Here is a 21736-nt window from a genome sequence, read left to right on the forward strand (position 1 = left end):
GAATTTTTTTTCAGCACTTAGATAAAAAATAACCTAGACATGTTTGGTGTCTATGAACTCATAATGACCTGGAGAATCACAATGGCAGTTCAGTTTTAGCATTTAGTGAACCTAGCAAAAAAGCCAAACAAAAAACCAGTGTGGGATGGCACTTTTTTGCAATTTCACCACACTTGGAATTTTTTTCCCGTTTTTTAGTACAAGACATGGTAAAATCAATGGTGTCGTTCAAAAGTACAACTCGTGTCGCTAAAAATAAGCCCTCCCATGGCCATATTAACAGAAAAATAAAAAAGTTATGGCTCTAGGAAGGAGGGGAGCGAAAAACGAAAAAGGGCTGCGTCTTGAAGGGGTTAAGCACACCTTATGTAGGGTTTTGATGTCATTAGACAACACCCCTCCTCATTACAGAGATGCACATCACATGATTTACTTAATTGGTAGTTGGCTCTCAAGCCCGAACAGCTTGGAGTAGGACGACATGGATAAAAAGTATCATGTGATCAAAATACAATTTGCCTAATAATTCTGCACACAGTGTGTTTGGCCAAAATGTATTTGAAAATTGAAACAAACACAAAACAATCTCCTTTATCCAACCAGATTCCTGGTTATAATTTTTCAGTTCCATCATATATTTTATATACTGGACATCTTCTTTGAGAAATCAAGCCCCCTAGAACACCATCTTTCAATCCAATTTATGTGGCTGTCTCAAATACATATCACCGTATCCGTATTATTTTTTTTAGGTAGACAAAATCATTCGCCATACATGTACTGTAATTGTGGCCTAACGTGTACTAACTTGGTGTTGCTTTGTTGTGTTTGCTCCAACAGGCGTGAACTTGGCAGCGTTTATCATCATTGTGTTTTCCTATAGCAGTATGTTCTATAGTATCCACAAAACTGCAATTATGGCAACTGAAATCCACAACCACATCAAGAAAGAAATGACCTTAGCCAAGAGGTTCTTCTTCATCGTATTCACAGACGCCCTGTGCTGGATTCCTATATTCATACTTAAACTCCTGTCCCTGCTTCAAGTTGAGATACCAGGTGGGTGTAAGCTTTCTATTAAACCTGTGAGTTTTGGCATTCACCAAATATTCAGAAATAACCAAGCGAATTTCCTTCCATTCTCTGTAAAATGCATCAAACAGCCATCATGATTGTGTCTGTAATCCTTGTAGCATTGCCGTAACACAACTGATCTGCTTATAACTCAGGATTATTGCACACAATTGTTACTCTTGCTGTTTCCTAATTATAATATTTAGGTGGATAGTAATGTAACTTAAAATTCCAGGAATAACATGTCTCTCTAAAAAAACAGCTTTCAGATCCTACCTAAGACTAAAGGTACCGTCACATTAAGCGACGCTGCAGCGATCTAGACAACGATGTCGATCGCTGCAGCGTCACTGTTTGGTCACTGGAGAGCTGTCAAACAGACAGCTCTCCAGCGACCAATGATGCCGAAGTCCCCGGGTAACCAGGGTAAACATCGGGTTACTAAGCACAGGGCCGCGCTTAGTAACCCGATGTTTACCCTGGTTACCATTGTAAATGTAAAAAAAAAAAACACTACATACTTACATTCCGGTGTCTGGTCACGTCCCTCGCCTTCAGCTTCCCGCACTGACTGAGCGCCGGCCGTAAAGCACAGCGGTGCTGTGCTTTGCTTTACGGCCGGCCGGCGCTCACAGTCAGTGCCCTGCGCTTAGTAACCCGATGTTTACCCTGGTTGCCAGTGAAGACATCGCTGAATCGGCGTCTGTTGTGAATTCTGTGGCAGAGCTCCCTCCTGTGGTTACAAGTGGTACTTCAGCTGATTCTCTCTGGGAGCTTCCGTTTGTGGAGGAAAGTGGTACTGCGGCTTCTGAGTTTCCTCCCTCAGGTGATCTGGTGAGGTCGTTAGGTGCTTCTCTACTTAACTCCACCTAATGCTTTGATCTATGCTTCCTGTCAATGTTCCAGTGTTGGACTTGTTTTTCCCTGGATCATTCCTGTGGCCTGCTGCTCTGCATAGCTAAGTTCTTCTTTGCTATTTGTTTGCTATTTTTTCTGTCCAGCTTGTCTAATTGTTTTGCTGGAAGCTCTGGGACGCAAAGGGTGTACCTCCGTGCCGTTAGTTCGGTACGGAGGGTCTTTTTGCCCCCTTTGCGTGGTTTTCTTTAGGGTTTTGTGTAGACCGCAAAGTTATCTTTCCTATCCTCGCTCTGTTAAGAAAGTCGGGCCTCACTTTGCTGAATCTATTTCATCCCTACGTTTGTCTTTTGATCTTAACTCACAGTCATTATATGTGGGGGGCTGCCTTTTCCTTTGGGGTATTTCTCTGAGGCAAGGTAGGCTTATTTTCTATCTTCAGGCTAGTTAGTTTCTCAGGCTGTGCCGAGTTGCATAGGTAGAGTTAGGCGCAATTCACGGTTGCCTCTAGTGTTGTTTGGAGAGGATTAGGGATTGCGGTCTGCAGAGTTCCCACGTCTCAGAGCTCGTTCTATTACTTTGGGTTATTGTCAGATCACTGTATGTGCTCTGACCTCCATGTCCATTGTGATACTGAATTGCCTTTCATAACAGTACAGGAAGCCAAAAGTACTAATGATTCTCAATAGAGGGAAAAAAGAAGTTCTGAGACCATTTTTTTTTCTTTGCACTGTGTTTTGCCTTTTTTTTCCCCTAGACATTTGGGTGGTTCAGTACACAGATGTAGCGATGGACATTAGAAGTCTGTCTTCATTTGTGGATCAGCTCTCGGCAAGAGTACAAAAGATTCAAGACACTATTGATCAGAAATCTATGTTAGAACCAAGAATTCCTATTCATGATTTGTTTTTTGGAGATAGAACTAAGTTTCTGAGTTTCAAAAATAATTGTAAGCTATTTCTGGCCTTGAAACCTCGTTCCTCTGGTGATCCAGTTCAACAGGTTTTGATTATTATTTCTTTTTTGCGCAGCGACCCTCAGGACTGGGCATTTTCTCTTGCGCCAGGAGATCCTGCATTAAGTAATATCGATGCGTTTTTCCTGGCGCTCGGATTGCTGTACGATGAGCCTAATTCAGTGGATCAGGCAGAAAAGAATTTGCTGGCTCTTTGTCAGGGTCAAGATGAGATAGAGGTATATTGTCAGAAATTTAGAAAGTGGTCAGTGCTCACTCAATGGAATGAATCTGCGCTGGCAGCTATGTTCAGAAAGGGTCTCTCTGAAGCCCTTAAGGATGTCATGGTGGGATTTCCTATGCCTGCCGGTTTGAATGAGTCTATGTCTTTGGCCATTCAGATCGGTCGACGCTTGCGTGAGCGTAAATCTGTGCACCATTTGGCGGTATTACCTGAGCTTAAACCTGAGCCTATGCAGTGCGATAGGACTCTGACCAGAGTTAAACGGCAAGAACACAGACGTCTGAATGGGCTGTGTTTCTACTGTGGTGATTCCACTCATGCTATCTCTGATTGTCCTAAGCGCACTAAGCGGTTCGCTAGGTCTGCCACCATTGGTACGGTACAGTCAAAATTTCTTCTGTCCGTTACCTTGATCTGCTCTTTGTCATCGTATTCTGTCATGGCGTTTGTGGATTCAGGCGCTGCCCTGAATTTGATGGACTTGGAATATGCTAAGCGTTGTGGGTTTTTCTTGGAGCCCCTGCAGTGTCCTATTCCATTGAGAGGAATTGATGCTACGCCTTTGGCCAAGAATAAGCCTCAATACTGGACCCAGCTGACCATGTGCATGGCTCCTGCACATCAGGAGGTTATTCGCTTTCTGGTGTTGCATAATCTGCATGATGTGGTCGTGTTGGGGTTGCCATGGCTACAAGCCCATAATCCAGTATTGGATTGGAAATCCATGTCGGTGTCCAGCTGGGGTTGTCAGGGGGTACATGGTGATGTTCCATTTCTGTCAATTTCGTCATCCACCCCTTCTGAGGTTCCAGAGTTCTTGTCTGATTACCGGGATGTATTTGATGAGCCCAAGTCCGATGCCCTACCTCCGCATAGGGATTGTGATTGTGCTATCAATTTGATTCCTGGTAGTAAATTCCCAAAAGATCGACTGTTTAATTTATCCGTGCCTGAGCACACCGCTATGCGCAGTTATGTGAAGGAATCCCTGGAGAAGGGGCATATTCGCCCATCATCGTCGCCATTAGGAGCAGGGTTCTTTTTTGTAGCCAAGAAGGATGGTTCGCTGAGACCTTGTATAGATTACTGCCTTCTTAATAAGATCACTGTTAAATTTCAGTACCCCTTGCCATTGCTATCTGATTTGTTTGCTCGGATTAAGGGGGCTAGTTGGTTCACCAAGATAGATCTTCGTGGTGCGTATTGTTATGCTGTACTATCAGGCAACACAGTGTGCAGTAATCAGCGCACATACAGTGATATGGCAATAACCCAAAAACAATAGAACAAGCTCTGAGACGTGGAATCTCTGCAGACTGCAATACCTGAACCTATCCTCACACAACTAAAAGCAGCAGTGGATTGCGCCTAACACTACCTATGCAACTCGGCACTGCCTGAGGAGCTGACTAGCCTGAAGATAGAAATACAAGCCTGACTTGCCTCAGAGAAATACCCCAAAGGAATAGGCAGCCCCCCACATATAATGACTGTTAGCAAGATGAAAAGACAAAACGTAGGAATGAAATAGATTCAGCAAAGTGAGGCCCGATATTCTAGACAGAGCGAGGATAGCAAAGAGAACTATGCAGTCTACAAAAAACCCTAAAGCAGAACCACGCAAAGGGGGGCAAAAAGACCCACCGTGCCGAACTAACGGCACGGCGGTGCACCCTTTGCGTCTCAGAGCTTCCAGCAAAAGAGAATAGCACAGCTGGACAGAAAAAACGGAAACAAAAACAAAGTAACACTTATCTAGCAGAGCAGCAGGCCACAGGAAAGATGCAGTAGCTCAGATCCAACACTGGAACATTGACAAGGAGCAAGGAAGACAGACTCAGGTGGAGTTAAATAGCAAGGCAGCCAACGAGCTCACCAAAACACCTGAGGGAGGAAGCCTAGAGGCTGCAATACCTCTTGTGACCACAGGAGTGAATTCAGCCACAGAATTCACAACAGCGTATAATCTGGTGCGAATCAGGCGAGGCGATGAATGGAAAACTGCATTTAATACGCCCGAGGGTCATTTTGAGTATCTAGTGATGCCATTCGGACTTGCCAATGCTCCATCAGTGTTTCAGTCCTTTATGCATGACATCTTCCGAGAGTACCTGGATAAATTCCTGATTGTGTACTTGGATGACATTTTGATCTTCTCGGATGATTGGGAGTCTCATGTGAAGCAGGTCAGAACGGTTTTTCAGGTCCTGCGTGCTAATTCTTTGTTTGTGAAGGGATCAAAGTGTCTCTTTGGTGTGCAGAAGGTTTCATTTTTGGGGTTCATCTTTTCCCCTTCTACTATCGAGATGGATCCTGTTAAGGTCCAAGCCATCCATGATTGGACTCAGCCGACATCTCTGAAAAGTCTGCAAAAGTTCCTGGGCTTTGCTAATTTTTATCGTCGCTTCGTCTGCAATTTTTCTAGTATTGCCAAACCATTGACCGATTTGACCAAGAAGGGTGCTGATTTGGTCAATTGGTCTTCTGCTGCTGTGGAAGCTTTTCAAGAGTTGAAGCGTCGTTTTTCTTCTGCCCCTGTGTTGTCAACCAGATGTTTCTCTTCCGTTCCAGGTCGAGGTTGATGCTTCTGAGATTGGAGCAGGGGCTGTTTTGTCGCAGAGAGGTTCTGATTGCTCAGTGATGAAACCATGCGCTTTTTTTTCCAGGAAGTTTTCGCCTGCTGAGCGAAATTATGATGTGGGCAACCGAGAGTTGCTGGCCATGAAGTGGGCATTCGAGGAGTGGCGTCATTGGCTTGAAGGAGCTAAGCATCGCGTGGTGGTATTGACTGATCATAAGAACTTGACTTATCTCGAGTCTGCTAAGCGTTTGAATCCTAGACAGGCTCGTTGGTCGCTGTTTTTCGCCCGTTTTGACTTTGTGATTTCGTACCTTCCGGGCTCTAAAAATGTGAAGGCGGATGCTCTGTCTAGGAGTTTTGTGCCCGACTCTCCGGGTTTATCTGAGCCGGCGGGTATCCTCAAGGAAGGAGTAATTGTGTCTGCCATCTCCCCTGATTTGCGGCGGGTGCTGCAAAAATTTCAGGCTAATAAACCTGATCGTTGTCCAGCGGAGAAACTGTTTGTCCCGGATAGGTGGACGAATAAAGTTATCTCTGAGGTTCATTGTTCGGTGTTGGCTGGTCATCCTGGAATCTTTGGTACCAGAGAGTTAGTGGCTAGATCCTTTTGGTGGCCATCTCTTTCGCGGGATGTGCGTACTTTTGTGCAGTCCTGTGGGATTTGTGCTCGGGCTAAGCCCTGCTGTTCTCGTGCCAGTGGGTTGCTTTTGCCCTTGCCGGTCCCAAAGAGGCCTTGGACACATATCTCTATGGATTTTATTTCAGATCTTCCCGTTTCTCAAAAGATGTCAGTCATTTGGGTGGTCTGTGATCGCTTTTCTAAGATGGTCCATCTGGTACCCTTGTCTAAATTGCCTTCCTCCTCTGATTTGGTGCCATTGTTCTTCCAGAATGTGGTTCGTTTGCATGGCATTCCAGAGAATATCGTTTCTGACAGAGGTTCCCAGTTTGTTTTGAGGTTTTGGCTAGCCTTTTGTGGTAGGATGGGCATTGACTTGTCTTTTTCCTCGGCTTTTCATCCTCAGACTAATGGCCAGACCGAACGAACCAATCAGACCTTGGAAACCTATCTGAGATGCTTTGTTTCTGCCGATCAGGATGACTGGGTGTCCTTTTTGCCTTTGGCTGAGTTCGCCCTTAATAATCGGGCCAGCTCGGCTACCTTGGTTTCGCCATTTTTCTGCAATTCTGAGTTCCATCCTCGTTTCTCTTCAGGACAGGTTGAGTCTTCGGACTGTCCTGGTGTGGATACTGTGGTGGACAGGTTGCAGCAGATTTGGACTCATGTAGTGGACAATTTGACCTTGTCCCAGGAGAAGGCTCAACGTTTCGCTAATCGCAGACGCCGTGTGGGTCCCCGACTTCGTGTTGGGGATCTGGTTTGGTTATCTTCTCGTCATATTCCTATGAAGGTTTCCTCTCCTAAGTTTAAACCTCGTTTCATTGGTCCGTATAGGATTTCTGAGGTTCTTAATCCTGTGTCTTTTCGTCTGACCCTCCCAGATTCTTTTTCCATACATAACGTATTCCATAGGTCATTGTTGCGGAGATACGTGGCACCTATGGTTCCATCTGTTGACCCTCCTGCCCTGGTTTTGGTGGAGGGAGAATTGGAGTATATTGTGGAGAAGATTTTGGATTCTCGTGTTTCAAGACGGAAACTCCAGTATCTGGTTAAATGGAAGGGTTATGCTCAGGAAGATAATTCCTAGGTTTTTGCCTCTGATGTCCATGCTCCCGATCTTGTTCGTGCCTTTCATGTGGCTCACCCTGGTCGGCCTGGGGGCTCTGGTGAGGGTTCGGTGACCCCTCCTCAAGGAGGGGGGTACTGTTGTGAATTCTGTGGCAGAGCTCCCTCCTGTGGTCACAAGTGGTACTTCGGCTGATTCTCTCTGGGAGCTTCCGTTTGTGGAGGAAAGTGGTACTGCGGCTTCTGAGTTTCCTCCCTCAGGTGATCTGGTGAGGTCGTTAGGTGCTTCTCTACTTAACTCCACCTAATGCTTTGATCTATGCTTCCTGTCAATGTTCCAGTGTTGGACTTGTTTTTCCCTGGATCATTCCTGTGGCCTGCTGCTCTGCATAGCTAAGTTCTTCTTTGCTATTTGTTTGCTATTTTTTCTGTCCAGCTTGTCTAATTGTTTTGCTGGAAGCTCTGGGACGCAAAGGGTGTACCTCCGTGCCGTTAGTTCGGTACGGAGGGTCTTTTTGCCCCCTTTGCGTGGTTTTCTTTAGGGTTTCATGTAGACCGCAAAGTTATCTTTCCTATCCTCGCTCTGTTAAGAAAGTCGGGCCTCACTTTGCTGAATCTATTTCATCCCTACGTTTGTCTTTTCATCTTAACTCACAGTCATTATATGTGGGGGGCTGCCTTTTCCTTTGGGGTATTTCTCTGAGGCAAGGTAGGCTTATTTTCTATCTTCAGGCTAGTTAGTTTCTCAGGCTGTGCCGAGTTGCATAGGTAGAGTTAGGCGCAATCCATGGCTGCCTCTAGTGTTATTTGGAGAGGATTAGGGATTGCGGTCTGCAGAGTTCCCACGTCTCAGAGCTCGTTCTATTATTTTGGGTTATTGTCAGATCACTGTATGTGCTCTGACCTCCATGTCCATTGTGATACTGAATTGCCTTTCATAACAGGCGTCACACACACCGATTCAGCGATGTCAGCGGGAGATCCAGCGACGAAATAAAGTCCTGGACTTTCCCCAGCGACCAACGATCTCCCAGCAGGGGCCTGATCGTTGGTCGCTGTCACGCATAACGATTTTGTTAACGATATTGTTGCTACATCACAAAAAGCAACGATATCGTTAACGATATCGTTATGTGTGACGGTACCTTAACTACCAGGGTATTAGGCAAGGCAGCTACTATGGGGCCAACTACTAAGGGGGTCCATTTCCACTCAGGCATGAAATGCTGTTAGTGATCACTAGATATCCAAAGAAGAAGTAGAAAATAAATCTAGTCCCATTCTAAGATTTACTATGGTAGCCTATCGTTACTCCTGTTGTGTGTATTATTCCTTCTATGCGACATTATGTTTTATCTCTGCGATATCCGTGCTCCCTTATAAACGTTGTCCAGATAACATCTGCACACATCCATGATGAATTGCTTTCAGGAATACATTTACATGAGTAAGGCCCAGTTCACATGTCCATTTATCCTTCTGTTTGTCAGTTTTATTTCATACAGACAAACTGAAAAGATGAACATAGTCGGCATCTTGGGCACTGATATTTTAAATGGAAGCGGAAGGGCCCCATTGATTTACATTGGATCTGTTTGGTCTCCTGCATGGAGAAACAGGGATACACAGGAATCTAAGTCCATTCATCTGTTACATTGCCTTTCCTAAATAGAACAGACAAATGGAAAAGATAAATGGTTATGTGAATAGAGGTAACAAAAATTTAATTTCTGAAGGAAAAAAACTAACTATGAAAGACTAACTAGGCTGCTAATTATATTTTCTGATACAAAAAAATTTCTATATCCAATTGCAACCAGTCATTGTGAATGCAACTATCTAATATAATATAAAACGTTTGCAGGGGTTAACTTTCTCTGCCTCGTTCTGGTGTCAGCTCTGCTATTTCTTTGAGCTACATCCTGCAGCCAGTGTCAGTTATATTTCCTGCCTACGGCGTGTGTAGCTGGCTCTGGTGATACCCTGATTTGTCCTGATGCGTTTAGCTTTCTTTGCCCGTGTCTGTTCATTCCTCTCTTCCTGCCCCGACTCTGTGTTTCCCTTTGTGTTTGGATTCTCCGGTACTTGACTCTGCTTTGGCTCTGACCTGATTCTGTCTCTTCCTTCTAGTACTTCTGCTTCAGACCGGTACTGACCTATTGGCGCTCCTCTGACTGTGTTTGGTATTCCCCTTGGTACTACGCTACTCTCTGGTATCGATCCGGCTTGTTTGACTATTCTGCTGCTACCTGGTGGTAGCCTTGCTGCAGTTCTGCTGGTGTGTTCTGAGCAGGATTTCAGCCCTCTCCCCACTCTGCTGCCATCTAGTGGAGTTTGTATTTACCTACAGAGCTGCAGCGTGACAAACAGTCTATAATTTTAAGAGTAGGTTTGAGAGATAGAGAGATAGAATATCAAAAATATATTCCAGAAAATGACATTGTATAAATTATATAAATTTATTTGTCTTTTGCAGTGAGAAATAGGTATTTGATCCCTCTGGCAAACAAGACTTAATACTTGGTGGCAAAACCCTTGTTGGCAAGCACGGCAGTCAGATGTTTTTTGTAGTTGATGATGAGGTTTGCGCACATGTCAGGAGGAATATTGGTCCACTCCTGTTTGCAGATCATCTCTAAATCAATACGATTTTGAGGCTGTCGCTTGGCAACTCGGAGCTTCAACTCCCTCCATAAGTTTTCGATGGGATTAAGGTCTGGAGACTGTTTAGACCACTCCATGACCTTAATGAGCTACTCCTTTGTTGCCTTGGCTGTATGTTTTTGGTCATTGTCTTGCTGGAAGACCCAGCCACAACTCATTTTTAATGTCCTGGTGGAGGGAAGGAGGTTGTCACTCAGGATTTTACATGGCTCCATCCATTCTCCCATTGGTGGGATGAAGTAGTCATGTGTCCTTAGCAGAAAAACACCCCCAAAACATAATGTTTCCACCTCCATGCTTGACAGTGAGGACAGTGTTCTTTGAGTAATAGGCAGCATTTCTCTTCCTCCAAACATGGTGAGTTGAGTTAATGCCAAAGACCTCAATTTTTGTCTCATCTGACCATAGCACCTTCTCCCAATCACTCAAGAATATCCAGGTGTTCATTGGCAAACTTCAGACGGGCCTACACATGTGCCTTCTTGAGCAAGGGGACCTTGCAGGCACTGCAGGATTTTCAACCTTTAAGGCATAATGTGTTAGCAATGGTTTTCTTGGTGACTGTGGTCCCAGCTGCTTTGAGATCATTAATAAGTTCCCCCGTGTAGTTTTAGGCTGATATCTCACCTTCCTCATGATCAGGGACACCCCACGAGGTGAGATTTTGCATGGTGCCCCAGATCGATGTCGATTGACAGTCATTTTGTATTTTTAATGGTTGGTAGGGGATCAAATATTTAATTCTCACTGAAAAACGCAAATACATTTATGTAATTTATACAATGTGATTTTCTGGATTTTATTTTTGATATTCTATCTCTCAACGCTAACCTACCCTTAAAATCATAGACTGTTCATGTCTTTGTTAGTGGGCAAACTTACAAAATCAGCAAGGGATCGAATACTTATTTCTCCCACTGTATGCTTCACATGTGGAAAAGCAGATCACACAACCTGTAGACTGATTTGCTGTTTTGTGGTGCCTCCAACCATTAGGAAATAGAGAAGCACTCACATTGAAATGGCAAGTAGGTGACCCATATTTCTCCAACACGTGGATGTCTCATAAGAGGAAACCGCACTGATGAGACTTTTGTGGCATATCCTATAGATACTAGCAGTCCCTGTGTTGCGAACATCCGACTGACGTACAACTCATACTTACAAACGGATGCTGTTACTGTAAGGCCTCTTTCACACTTCCGTCTTTTCTCTCCCGTCGAAATCCGTTGAGTTTTGAAAAAACAGGATCTTGTAAATTTTTCTGCAGGATCCTGTATTTCACATAGACTTGTATTAGCGACGGATTGTGACAGATGGTCATCCAATTCATCCGTCGTGCACTGGATCCGTTGGAAAATAACGGTCCGTCGTGCAGAGAAAACGTTCAGAGAAACGTTTTTCTGCACGTCGGAAAATCGCTCAGCGACGGGTCCTGCGCTGTCCGTCGTTGGCTATAATGGAAGCCTATGGATGCAGGATCCGTCGCTGACCGTCAAACACAGGAGTCCAGTGACGTATCCTGTTTTTCCACTCTGAGCATGCCCGGAAGGACTTTCAAGTCTCTCTCTCTCGTCGCATCGACGCAGCATGACGGCCGTCTCAAGACGGAAATGTGAAACAGGCCTAAGACAGAGGGTTCCAGGTTTCAGCCAAATCATACTGCTCAGCATTCAAGCCATTGTCATGTGCCAATGAGGGGTGCTTGCCTTTTGGGTCCGGTTTGTAATACAATGCTGTGCATTACAGGAAGGATTTTGTGCAGATGAGGGATGCCTGGCTTTCCTTCTAGGTCCGGCTTCTTCTAGGTTTGGCACAGTATACTATTGTACATTGCAGGAAGTTGGCTCTTATGGGTGTGCAGACGAGGGATGCCCACCATTTCTTTTAAGTTCGGTACAGTATACTATTGTGCATTATAGGAAGTTGGCTCTTGTGGGTGTGCAGACAAGGGTTGCCCATCGCTTCTTCTAAGTCCGATACAGTAAACTATTGTACATTGTAAGAAGTTGGCTCTTTTGGGTGTACAGACGAGGGGTGTCTGCCTTTTCTTCAAGGTCCAGTACTGTACAGTACTACAAATTACAGGAATCTAGCTTCTGTTAGATGTGCAGGCAAAATGTGCCCGTCTCGTCTTCTAGAGCTGGTACAGTACAGTACTCTACATTATAGAAAGCTGTTTTTTGTTCGATTTGCTGACAAGGAATGTCCGACACATCTGGGTCTGCTACTGTATAGTACAGTACATCACAGGAAGTTGGCTCTTGTTGGAAGTGGAGGCAAGGGATGTCCGCCTCTTCTTATAGGTCTGGTACAATACACTGATGTACATTACAGGAAGATAGCTCTTGTGGGTGTGCAGACGAGGGGTGCCTGTCTCTTCTTCAAGGTCAGATACAGTACACTGATGTACATTACATGAAGTTGACTTGTGATGGATGTGCAGGTGAGGAGTGTCTGCCTCTTCATCTAGGCCAGATACTGTACACTATTGTACATTACAGGAAGTTGGCTCTTGTTGGTGTGCAGACGAGGAGTGTCTTTCTCTTCTTCTAGGTCCGGTACAGTACACTATTGTACATTACAGGAAGCTGTCTCTTGTTGGTGTGCAGACGAGGGGTGCCTGCCTCTTCATCAAGGTCAGGTCAGATACAGTACACTATTGTACATTACAGGAACTTGGCTCTTCTTGGATGTGCAGGTGAGGAGTGTCTGTCTCTTCTTCTAGGTCTGGTACATTACACTATTGTACATTACAGGAAGTTGACTTGTTGGATGTGCAGGCGAAGAGTGTCTGTCTTTTCTTTTAGGTCTGGTACAGTACACTACTGTACATTACAGGAACTTGGTTCTTGTTGGATGTGCAGATGAGGGGTGCCTGCCTCTTTTTCAAGGTCAGATACAGTACACTATTGTACATTACATGAACTTGGCTCTTATTGGATGTGCAGGCGAGGAGTGTCTGTCTCTTCTTCTAGGTCTGGTACAGCACACTATTGTACATTACAGGAAGTTGACTTGTTGGATGTGCAGGCGAAGAGTGTCTGTCTTTTCTTCTAGGTCTGGTACAGTACACTATTGTACATTACAGGAACTTGGCTCTTGTTGGATGTGTGGACGAGGGGTGCCTGCCTCTTCTTCTAGGTCTGGTACAGTACACTATTGAACATTACAGGAACTTGGCTCTTGTTGGATGTGCAGACAAGGGTGCCTGCCTCTTCTTCTAGGTCCGATAAAGTACACTATTGTACATTACAGGAAATTGACTCTTGTGGGTGTGCAGACGAGGGGTGCATACCTCTTATTCTAGGTCCGATACAATACTGTAAATTACAGGAAGTTGGCTCCTGTTAGATGTGCAGGTGAGGGGTACCTGCTTCTTCTTCTAGGTCCGGTACTGTACCATAAATTACAGGAAGTTGGCTCTTATTAGATGTGCAGGTGAGGGGTGCCCGACACATCTGGGTCAGGTACTGTAAAATACTGTACATTATAGGAAGTTGGCTCCTGTTAGATGTGCATGCGAAGGGTGCCCACCTCTTCTAGGTTTGGTACAGTACAGCACTGTACATTACAGGAAGTTTGCTTTTGTTGGATGTGCAGGCGAGAGGTGGGCAGTGGGCACCTCTTCTTCCAGGACTGATACTGTAGATTACATTACAATACAAGACGCTGGCTCTTGTTGGATGTGCAGACGAGGGGTGACCACCTCTTTATCTGGCTCTGGTACTTTACATTATATTACAGGAAGTTGTCTCTCGTTACTGTAATAAAAATGTACCTAATCCAACATGAAAACAAATATAGTTTAAAAACATTTCATACAGAACCTATTGTGTTCATAACCCCTGGACTGCCTGTATATCAGAAATGTTTCAGATGATAATACCAAGTTGAGTTCTCATTGAGTAATTCATAATAAATTACCTTTTAGATACAATAGCTAAAATAGACAAAAAAGATCACACACATACACCAAAATATAAATAACATCGCTGGTCAATACTCAAAGATATAAAGATATATTCTCTATAATAGGTTTTGATTCTACGTAGCCACGTAATGGAAAACTATAACAATCTGGACATAGTACAGGTCCTTCTCAAAAAATTAGCATATAGTGTTAAATTTCATTATTTACCATAATGTAATGATTACAATTAAACTTTCATATATTATAGATTCATTATCCACCAACTGAAATTTGTCAGGTCTTTTATTGTTTTAATACTGATGATTTTGGCATACAACTCCTGATAACCCAAAAAACCTGTCTCAATAAATTAGCATATTTCACCCATCCAATCAAATAAAAGTGTTTTTTAATAACAAACAAAAAAACCAACAAATAATAATGTTCAGTTATGCACTCAATACTTGGTCGGGAATCCTTTGGCAGAAATGACTGCTTCAATGCGGCGTGGCATGGAGGCAATCAGCCTGTGACACTGCTGAGATGTTATGGAGGCCCAGGATGCTTCAATAGCGGCCTTAAGCTCATCCAGAGTGTTGGGTCTTGCGTCTCTCAACTTTCTCTTCACAATATCCCACAGATTCTCTATGGGATTCAGGTCAGGAGAGTTGGCAGGCCAATTGAGCACAGTAATACCATGGTCAGTAAACCATTTACCAGTGGTTTTGGCACTGTGAGCAGGTGCCAGGTCGTGCTGAAAAATGAAATCTTCATCTCCATAAAGCATTTCAGCCGATGGAAGCATGAAGTGCTCCAAAATCTCCTGATAGCTAGCTGCATTGACCCTGCCCTTGATGAAACACAGTGGACCAACACCAGCAGCTGACATGGCACCCCACACCATCACTGACTGTGGGTACTTGACACTGGACTTCAGGCATTTTGGCATTTCCTTCTCCCCAGTCTTCCTCCAGACTCTGGCACCTTGATTTCCGAATGACATGCAAAATTTGCTTTCATCAGAAAAAAGTACTTGGGACCACTTAGCAACAGTCCAGTGCTGCTTCTCTGTAGCTCAAAAGTGGCTTTACCTGGGGAATGCGGCACCTGTAGCCCATTTTCTGCACACGCCTGTGCACGGTGGCTCTGGATGTTTCCACACCAGACTCAGTCCACTGCTTCCTCAGGTTCCCCAAGGTCTGGAATCGGTCCTTCTCCACAATCTTCCTCAGGGTCCGGTCTCCTCTTCTCGTTGTACAGCGTTTTCTGCCACATTGTTTCCTTCCAACAGACTTACCATTGAGGTGCCTTGATACAGCACTCTGGGAACAGCCTATTTGTTGAGAAATTTCTTTCTGGGTCTTACCCTCTTGCTTGAGGGTGTCAATGATGGCCTTCTTGACATCTGTCAGGTCGCTAGTCTTACCCATGATGGGGGTTTTGAGTAATGAACCAGGCAGGGAGTTTATAAAAGCCTCAGGTATCTTTTGCATGTGTTTAGAGTTAATTAGTTGATTCAGAAGATTAGGGTAATAGGTCGTTTAGAGAACCTTTTCTTGATATGCTAATTTATTGAGACAGGTTTTTTGGGTTATCAGGAGTTGTATGCCAAAATCATCAGTATTAAAACAATAAAAGACCTGACAAATTTCAGTTGGTGGATAATGAATCTATAATATATGAAAGTTTAATTGTAATCATTACATTATGGTAAATAATGAAATTTAACACTATATGCTAATTTTTTGAGAAGGACCTGTAAGTGCCTTTCTGGATAATAGAATGCAGATATTAGAGCCATATTCATGTGTCTGGATACACCACCTAAATTCTCATCTTCAGGAGCCTTATTAATGTGCCTTCTGTAATATTCGAGAACCCAAGTGAAAACCACAGAACAGGAGACAGCTTCTGCTGGGGTTTCTATGTCTAATAGGGTGAACATCATTGAATCGCCTAGACAACATTATTAAATAAGAATAAGAAACTAAAGTACACTTAACTGGGTTAGAGATCGGGACTGGTATATTAATTGTTTTCTGTTAATTAGTTCATATAATTGACAATTTATTCCTCCTAACAAAGCTCTATATATGAAGGAATAGTTGTTAGGATCATTTTAAGAAATTCCATTTGGTACCTCCTGAATTTCAGTGACAAATCTGAAATTCTAATCTGAAGCTAGGCCATTTTCTTAAATGTCTTCATAACTAATGTATAAGCTTCCAAATGTAACCTCAAATCCTGAGAATTAGATGAATATTAGATATAACTGGTGATGACTTGAATTGTGCTCCATAATAGTTTTGTCTGGAAAGCTCCCAGGTGGGACACATTAACATGAATATATTATTATTATTATTATTATTATTATTATTATTTATATAGCACCATTGATTCCATGGTGCTGTACATGAGAATGGGTTACATACAAATTACAGATATCACTTACAGTAAGCAAACTAACAATTACAGACTGATACAGAGGGGCAAGGACCCTGCCCTTGCGGGCTTACATTCTACAGGATGGTGGGGAAGGAGACAATAGGTTGAGGGTTGCAGCAGTTCCGCTGTTGTTGAGGCGGTAGCTTCGGTAGTGGTGAGGAGGCAGCGGGGTCAGTGCAGACTGTAGGCTTTCCTGAAGAGGTGGGTTTTCAGGTTCCGTCTGAAGGATCCGAATGTGGTTGATAGTCGGACGTGTTGGGGCAAAGAATTCCAGAGGATGGGGGATATTCGGGAGAAGCCTTGGAGGCGGTTGGGTGAGGAGAGAATAAGTGTAAAGGAGAGAATGAGGTATTGGGAGGACCGGAGATTAAGTGAGGAAAGATATCGGGTGATTAGTTCAGAGATATATGGAGGAGACAGGTTATGGATGGCTTTGTAGGCTAGTATTAGTAATTTGAACTGGATATGCTGAGGGAATGGGAGCCAGTGAAGAGATTTGCAGAGGGGGAAGGCGGAGGAGTAGCGGGGAGAAAGATGAATTAGTTGGGCAGCAGAGTTAAGGATGGATTGGAGAGGTGCAAGGGTGTTAGCAGGGAGGCCACAGAAAAGGATGTTGCAGTAGTCAAGGCGGGAGATGATGAGGGCATGCACAAGCATTTTAGTAGATTGACAGTTGAGGAAAGGACGGATTCTGGAGATATTTTTGAGCTGGAGGCAACAGGAGGTGGAAAGAGCTTGAACGTGTGGTTTGAAGGACAGGGTAGAGTCAAGGGTTACTCTAAGGCAGCAGACTTCCGGTACGGGAGAAAGCATGATGTCGTTAATTGCGATAGATAGATCATTTAAGGAAGATCTATGAGATGAAGGAAAGATGATGAGTTCAGATTTGTCCACATTGAGTTTGAGGAAGCAAGAGGCGAAGGAGGATATGGCTGATAGACACTCCAGGATTCTGGACAGCAGAAAGGTGACGTCTGGGCCAGAAAGGTAGATCTGAGTGTCATCAGCATAAATGGTACTGGAATCCATGGGACTTTATGAGTTGTCCCAGGCCAAGTGTATAGATTGAGAAGAGTAGGGGTTCTAGAACAGAGCTTTGATGGACTCCAATAGAGAGAGGGTGGAATGAGGTAGTGTGGGAGTGGGAGACGCTGAATGTGCGGTTGGAAAGGTATGAGGAGATCCATGATAGGATGAGGTCTTTGGTGCCAATGGAGGAGAGGATCTGTAGTAGGAGGCAGTGGTCAACTGTGTCGAAAGCAGAGGACAGGTCTAGAAGGAGGAGTACAGAGTATTGTCCGTTAGCTTTGGCTGTAAGTAGGTCATTAGTAATTTTGGTCAGGACTGTCTCAGTTGAGTGATGGGGCGGAAACCAGATTGTAGATTGTCAAAGAGCAAGTTAGATGAGAGGTGGGAGGAAAGTTCAGCATAGACGTGCTCCTCCAGGAGTTTAGAAGCGAATGGGAACAGCGATATTGGGCGATAGCTGGACATAGCAGTTGGATCGAGGGTTGGCTTTTTAAGGATAGGTGTGATTGTGGCATGTTTGAAAGCAGAAGGGAAGGTGCCAGAAGTTAGTGATAGATTGAAGAGGTGGGTTAGGGATGGGATAAGAGTGGTGGTGAGGTTGGGCAGGAGGTGGGATGGAATGGGGTTGAGCACACAGGTGGTGAGGGGCGATTTGGAGAGGAGACAGCTAAGCCCCACTTCAGTGATGTTGGATAGGGAGGTTATGGGGTTTGGGCATTGGTCTGGTATACAAAGGGGTTGTGGTGATTGAACAACGAAGACTTGCCTTGTTTGGTGGATCTTATTTTTAAAGTGTGTGGCAAAGTCTTCAGCAGAGATGAGGGAGGTTGGAGGGGGCAGCTAGGCGGTGGAGAAGGGAGTTAAAGGTTTTGAATAACTGTTTGGGGTTGTAGGATAGGGAAGATACGAGGGTTGTGAAGTAGGCCTGTTTAGCAGAGGTGAGAGCAGATTTAAAAGCGAGTGTTGCCTGTTTGAATGCAGTGAAGTTGTCTTGCAAATGTGTTTTCTTCTAATGCCGCTTTGCAACCCTGGACACCTGCCAAATCATTTTATTGGTGTTATTGTGCCAGGGTTGTTTATTGATACGTCGCACTCTGCCATGAATGAGAGGGGCAACCATGTCAATAGCTGATGCGAGAGTGGCATTATAGAAAGCAGTGGCACTGTCTGTGTCGTGGAGTGAGGATATGGATGCCAGTGGTAGGATAGAGTCAGAGAGCGTGTGGGTGTCTAGGTGTGCAAGGTTTCTGCGGGGGTGCGCATGTTGCTAGATATAGGTGACCAGTGAGGAGGACAAGGATGAGAAAGAGGTCAGATGGTGGTCGGATAGAGGGAGAGGGGAGGTGGTGAAGTTAGATAGAGAGCACAGACGGGTGAAGACCAGGTCTAGGGTATGTCCGTCTGTGTGGGTGGCTGCGGAGGACCACTGAATAAGTCCAAAATATGAAGTAAGGGACAGGAGTTTGAAGGCTGTTGACTGAATATATGGTTCAGCCAGGTACAATATTGACTGTAGTAACAAAATAATGTGCCAAGGTGCATTCTAAACTGGCGCAAAGAACTGGCAATTAAATGTTTCTTACGCTAAGTTGACAGTGATGTTTCTTCAAGTTACAGATTTTTATTTGTCCCCATTATTATGTTCACATCATAAGTACTCTTTCTTAGGAACTGAGAAATTAAAATTTTGATGTCTACCTTACTAAGAAAAATATTTTCATACATTTCATAAAAAATAATGAAATGTAAGAGACATCCATGGCTCATTACACTGAATTAATAGCTATGAACAGTGAGACTTATATCACATAGTTCTTTGTCACATTGTTTTTGCAGTTGATTGGGTGCGCGAAACTAAAGATGAAAATAATGACAAACTAGAAAATCTAGAAACTAGAAGATCTACCAGAAAGATTCTTACCACATTGCACATTTTTATTTCCAATAAATGTATATGCTGGTAAAGTGGCTAGAGATCTGTGATAGGTGTCATACAGTGGCATCATGAATACCGTATTCAAATGTTTATTATTTATGCTAGATGCCTCTCTATGGAATCATGTATTTTTTTGCGCTGTTCCACAAAGTAAAAAAAAAAAAACACGGAAACCTTGAACTATATTGCACAAAGGCAAAATGAGCCTTTGTTGAGTGAATGGGGGTCTATAGATGGCGCATATGGTAAATGTACAAAGCCATTCCAGAGTGAAAACTGACTAAATCAGAAGGTAGAGAATTTGTCAGCATTTGGTAATAATGTTGCTGTCCCTGTATATCTAATACTCTAAAGACTTCAATCATTCTAATGAATTTCTTAATTTTGTCTATGTGAAGGCCACTCTAGTAAATGTGGGTTTGACAGAAGAAATTTAAATTGTGGCTCCATATGGGGAATAGCTGGAAAGAATCAATGCTTATTTCATTTCCTCACGTGATATAGCTATAGGAATATTGGAAAGAGGCAAAAAGCAATGTGTTTCACTGTAAATGTGTAGTTTTGTGAGAACAGATGTGTTAAACTCTTGATATAACAAGCTCTGAAAATTAACAGATCTCATATTGTGTCCTCCAGGTTCCATCAGTTCTTGGGTGGTGATCTTCATACTTCCAATAAATAGTGCCCTGAACCCCATCTTGTACACCATAACAACTAGACCATTCAAGGAAATGATCTGTCAGAGTTGGAACAACTACAAACAACGACGATCAGTTGGGAACAAAAGTAGGCCAAAGGCTTACTCACCATCCCTTTTCTGGGTGGAGATGTGGCCACTACAAGACCTTTCTGCGGAAATAATGAGACCTGGTCTTTACACAGACTCTGAAGTATCAGTAGATACTCACACGACAAGATTGAGCTACACATAGTCGCAGGCCAGAACTTTGTATTTTTATAAGTATCCAAATAAGCGGGTAAGGTTGCCTTTGATACAGTAAATCTCTTCTGACTACTGATGGACTGGATCCAAGCAAGGGTACAGATGACATGACAGCATGCTCTGGCTTGGACTAATGGCGGAGCAGTCTCTAATATATGTAAAGTTCACAGTTTTCTAGATTTTTGTATTATCACTTTGATACTGTTATCTATGGTCCAACAAATTAGAGGTAAAAATCAACAGAACTGGTAGAAAATGGACCAAAAATGAAGTCTGAAAAATGATTTTATACTATAATCCTGCCAAAGGTAAAGAACCATTTAAGCTGCCACACCACCAGCTCTTTTTGTTAGACAAAATGTGCTCGTTTTTAAAAGAAAGAACAGATATCAGATGATAAAATGGTGATTTAGATGTTGGTGCAAAACAAATGGACTTTCCACCATGAAACATAATAAAAAGTTGATTTGGTAAAAAAAACATTTGTGAATGGGGAAAGACATTATCCAGGGTTCAACTATAATTTCTACAGAAAAATTAGAAATAAAACAAAAACTATTTGTACTGAGTGAAAAATATAATAATGTGCATGTTTAGAAAGCAAAGTAATAATTGAACTGGATTTCTTCTTATTTAGAATTTCTCATAAAAGAAAAAATAATTTACTTTTCATCTATTTGCTGTGATAATAACAACACAAGAATTAGTCCTTAACTTTTAACTCTTCCAAAGCAAGAGGTCTGTAAGCTCCTTTGTATAGTACAATACGCACAGTATTAGGCAAATGTTTGTACATGCAATGGCTTTCCTTTTTCTTATTGGAATGTGCACATTGTAGATTCTGAAGGAGGCAGCAAAACCACAAATGGAAGCAAGTAGTAAAGAGACCAGTGTGAAACAAGCCAGAATATGTGTTAAAGTTTAGATTCATTAACGTACACCCATTTTACTATGATTACAGCTTTACACCACCCTGGCATTGTCTCAAGCGGCTTCAACGGGTAGTCTCCTGGGTGGCTTTCGATGAACAGGAATATCTTGTCAAGAGATTATTTGAGGAATCACCAGCCTTCAGAAAGTGTTTGTGACCATCAGGAGTGTTTTGTAGAGGCAGTGTAGTTACATGTTCAATACAGGGCTGAGCCCCATTTCACAACTATTCTAAGCCAGCATATGGCAAGAACTGCTCAACTAAGCTTAGCGAGTGTGAATGAGCTGAGTGTGACCTGAGCGTAAGTGCAAATGGCGGTAAGTGTGTGACTTGTGATTCAGTGACTTTGGATTCAGGCAGTTTCCATGGGAGGAATTACTGAATTGCTAGCTGTATTTTATTAATACTTTGCATTTATTTTTTATTTAACTTTTCTGTCTGGTTCAATCCCCATTAGGTAATGTGCTCCACTATTG

General features: G+C 43.3%; 1 protein-coding gene across 2 annotated transcripts in view; it reads left to right on the forward strand.

Moving 5' to 3' along the window:
• RXFP1 (relaxin family peptide receptor 1) overlaps positions 1 to 21000 on the forward strand; it is a 578825-nt gene extending 557825 nt beyond the window's left edge. Inside the window, exons 17-18 of one of the 2 annotated variants that reach the window (XM_069744133.1) lie at positions 841 to 1059; positions 20023 to 21000. In XM_069744133.1, coding sequence (XP_069600234.1) covers positions 841 to 1059; positions 20023 to 20318 — 515 coding nt within the window. In that variant the 3' untranslated portion in view covers positions 20319 to 21000. The remainder of the gene's footprint in view (positions 1 to 840; positions 1060 to 20022) is intronic. The other variant, XM_069744134.1, reaches the window with a different exon arrangement.
• The last annotated feature ends 736 nt before the right edge of the window (positions 21001 to 21736 follow it).

The sequence above is a fragment of the Ranitomeya imitator genome, chromosome 1 (assembly GCF_032444005.1).
Source record: "Ranitomeya imitator isolate aRanImi1 chromosome 1, aRanImi1.pri, whole genome shotgun sequence".
Taxonomy (NCBI): domain Eukaryota; kingdom Metazoa; phylum Chordata; class Amphibia; order Anura; family Dendrobatidae; genus Ranitomeya; species Ranitomeya imitator.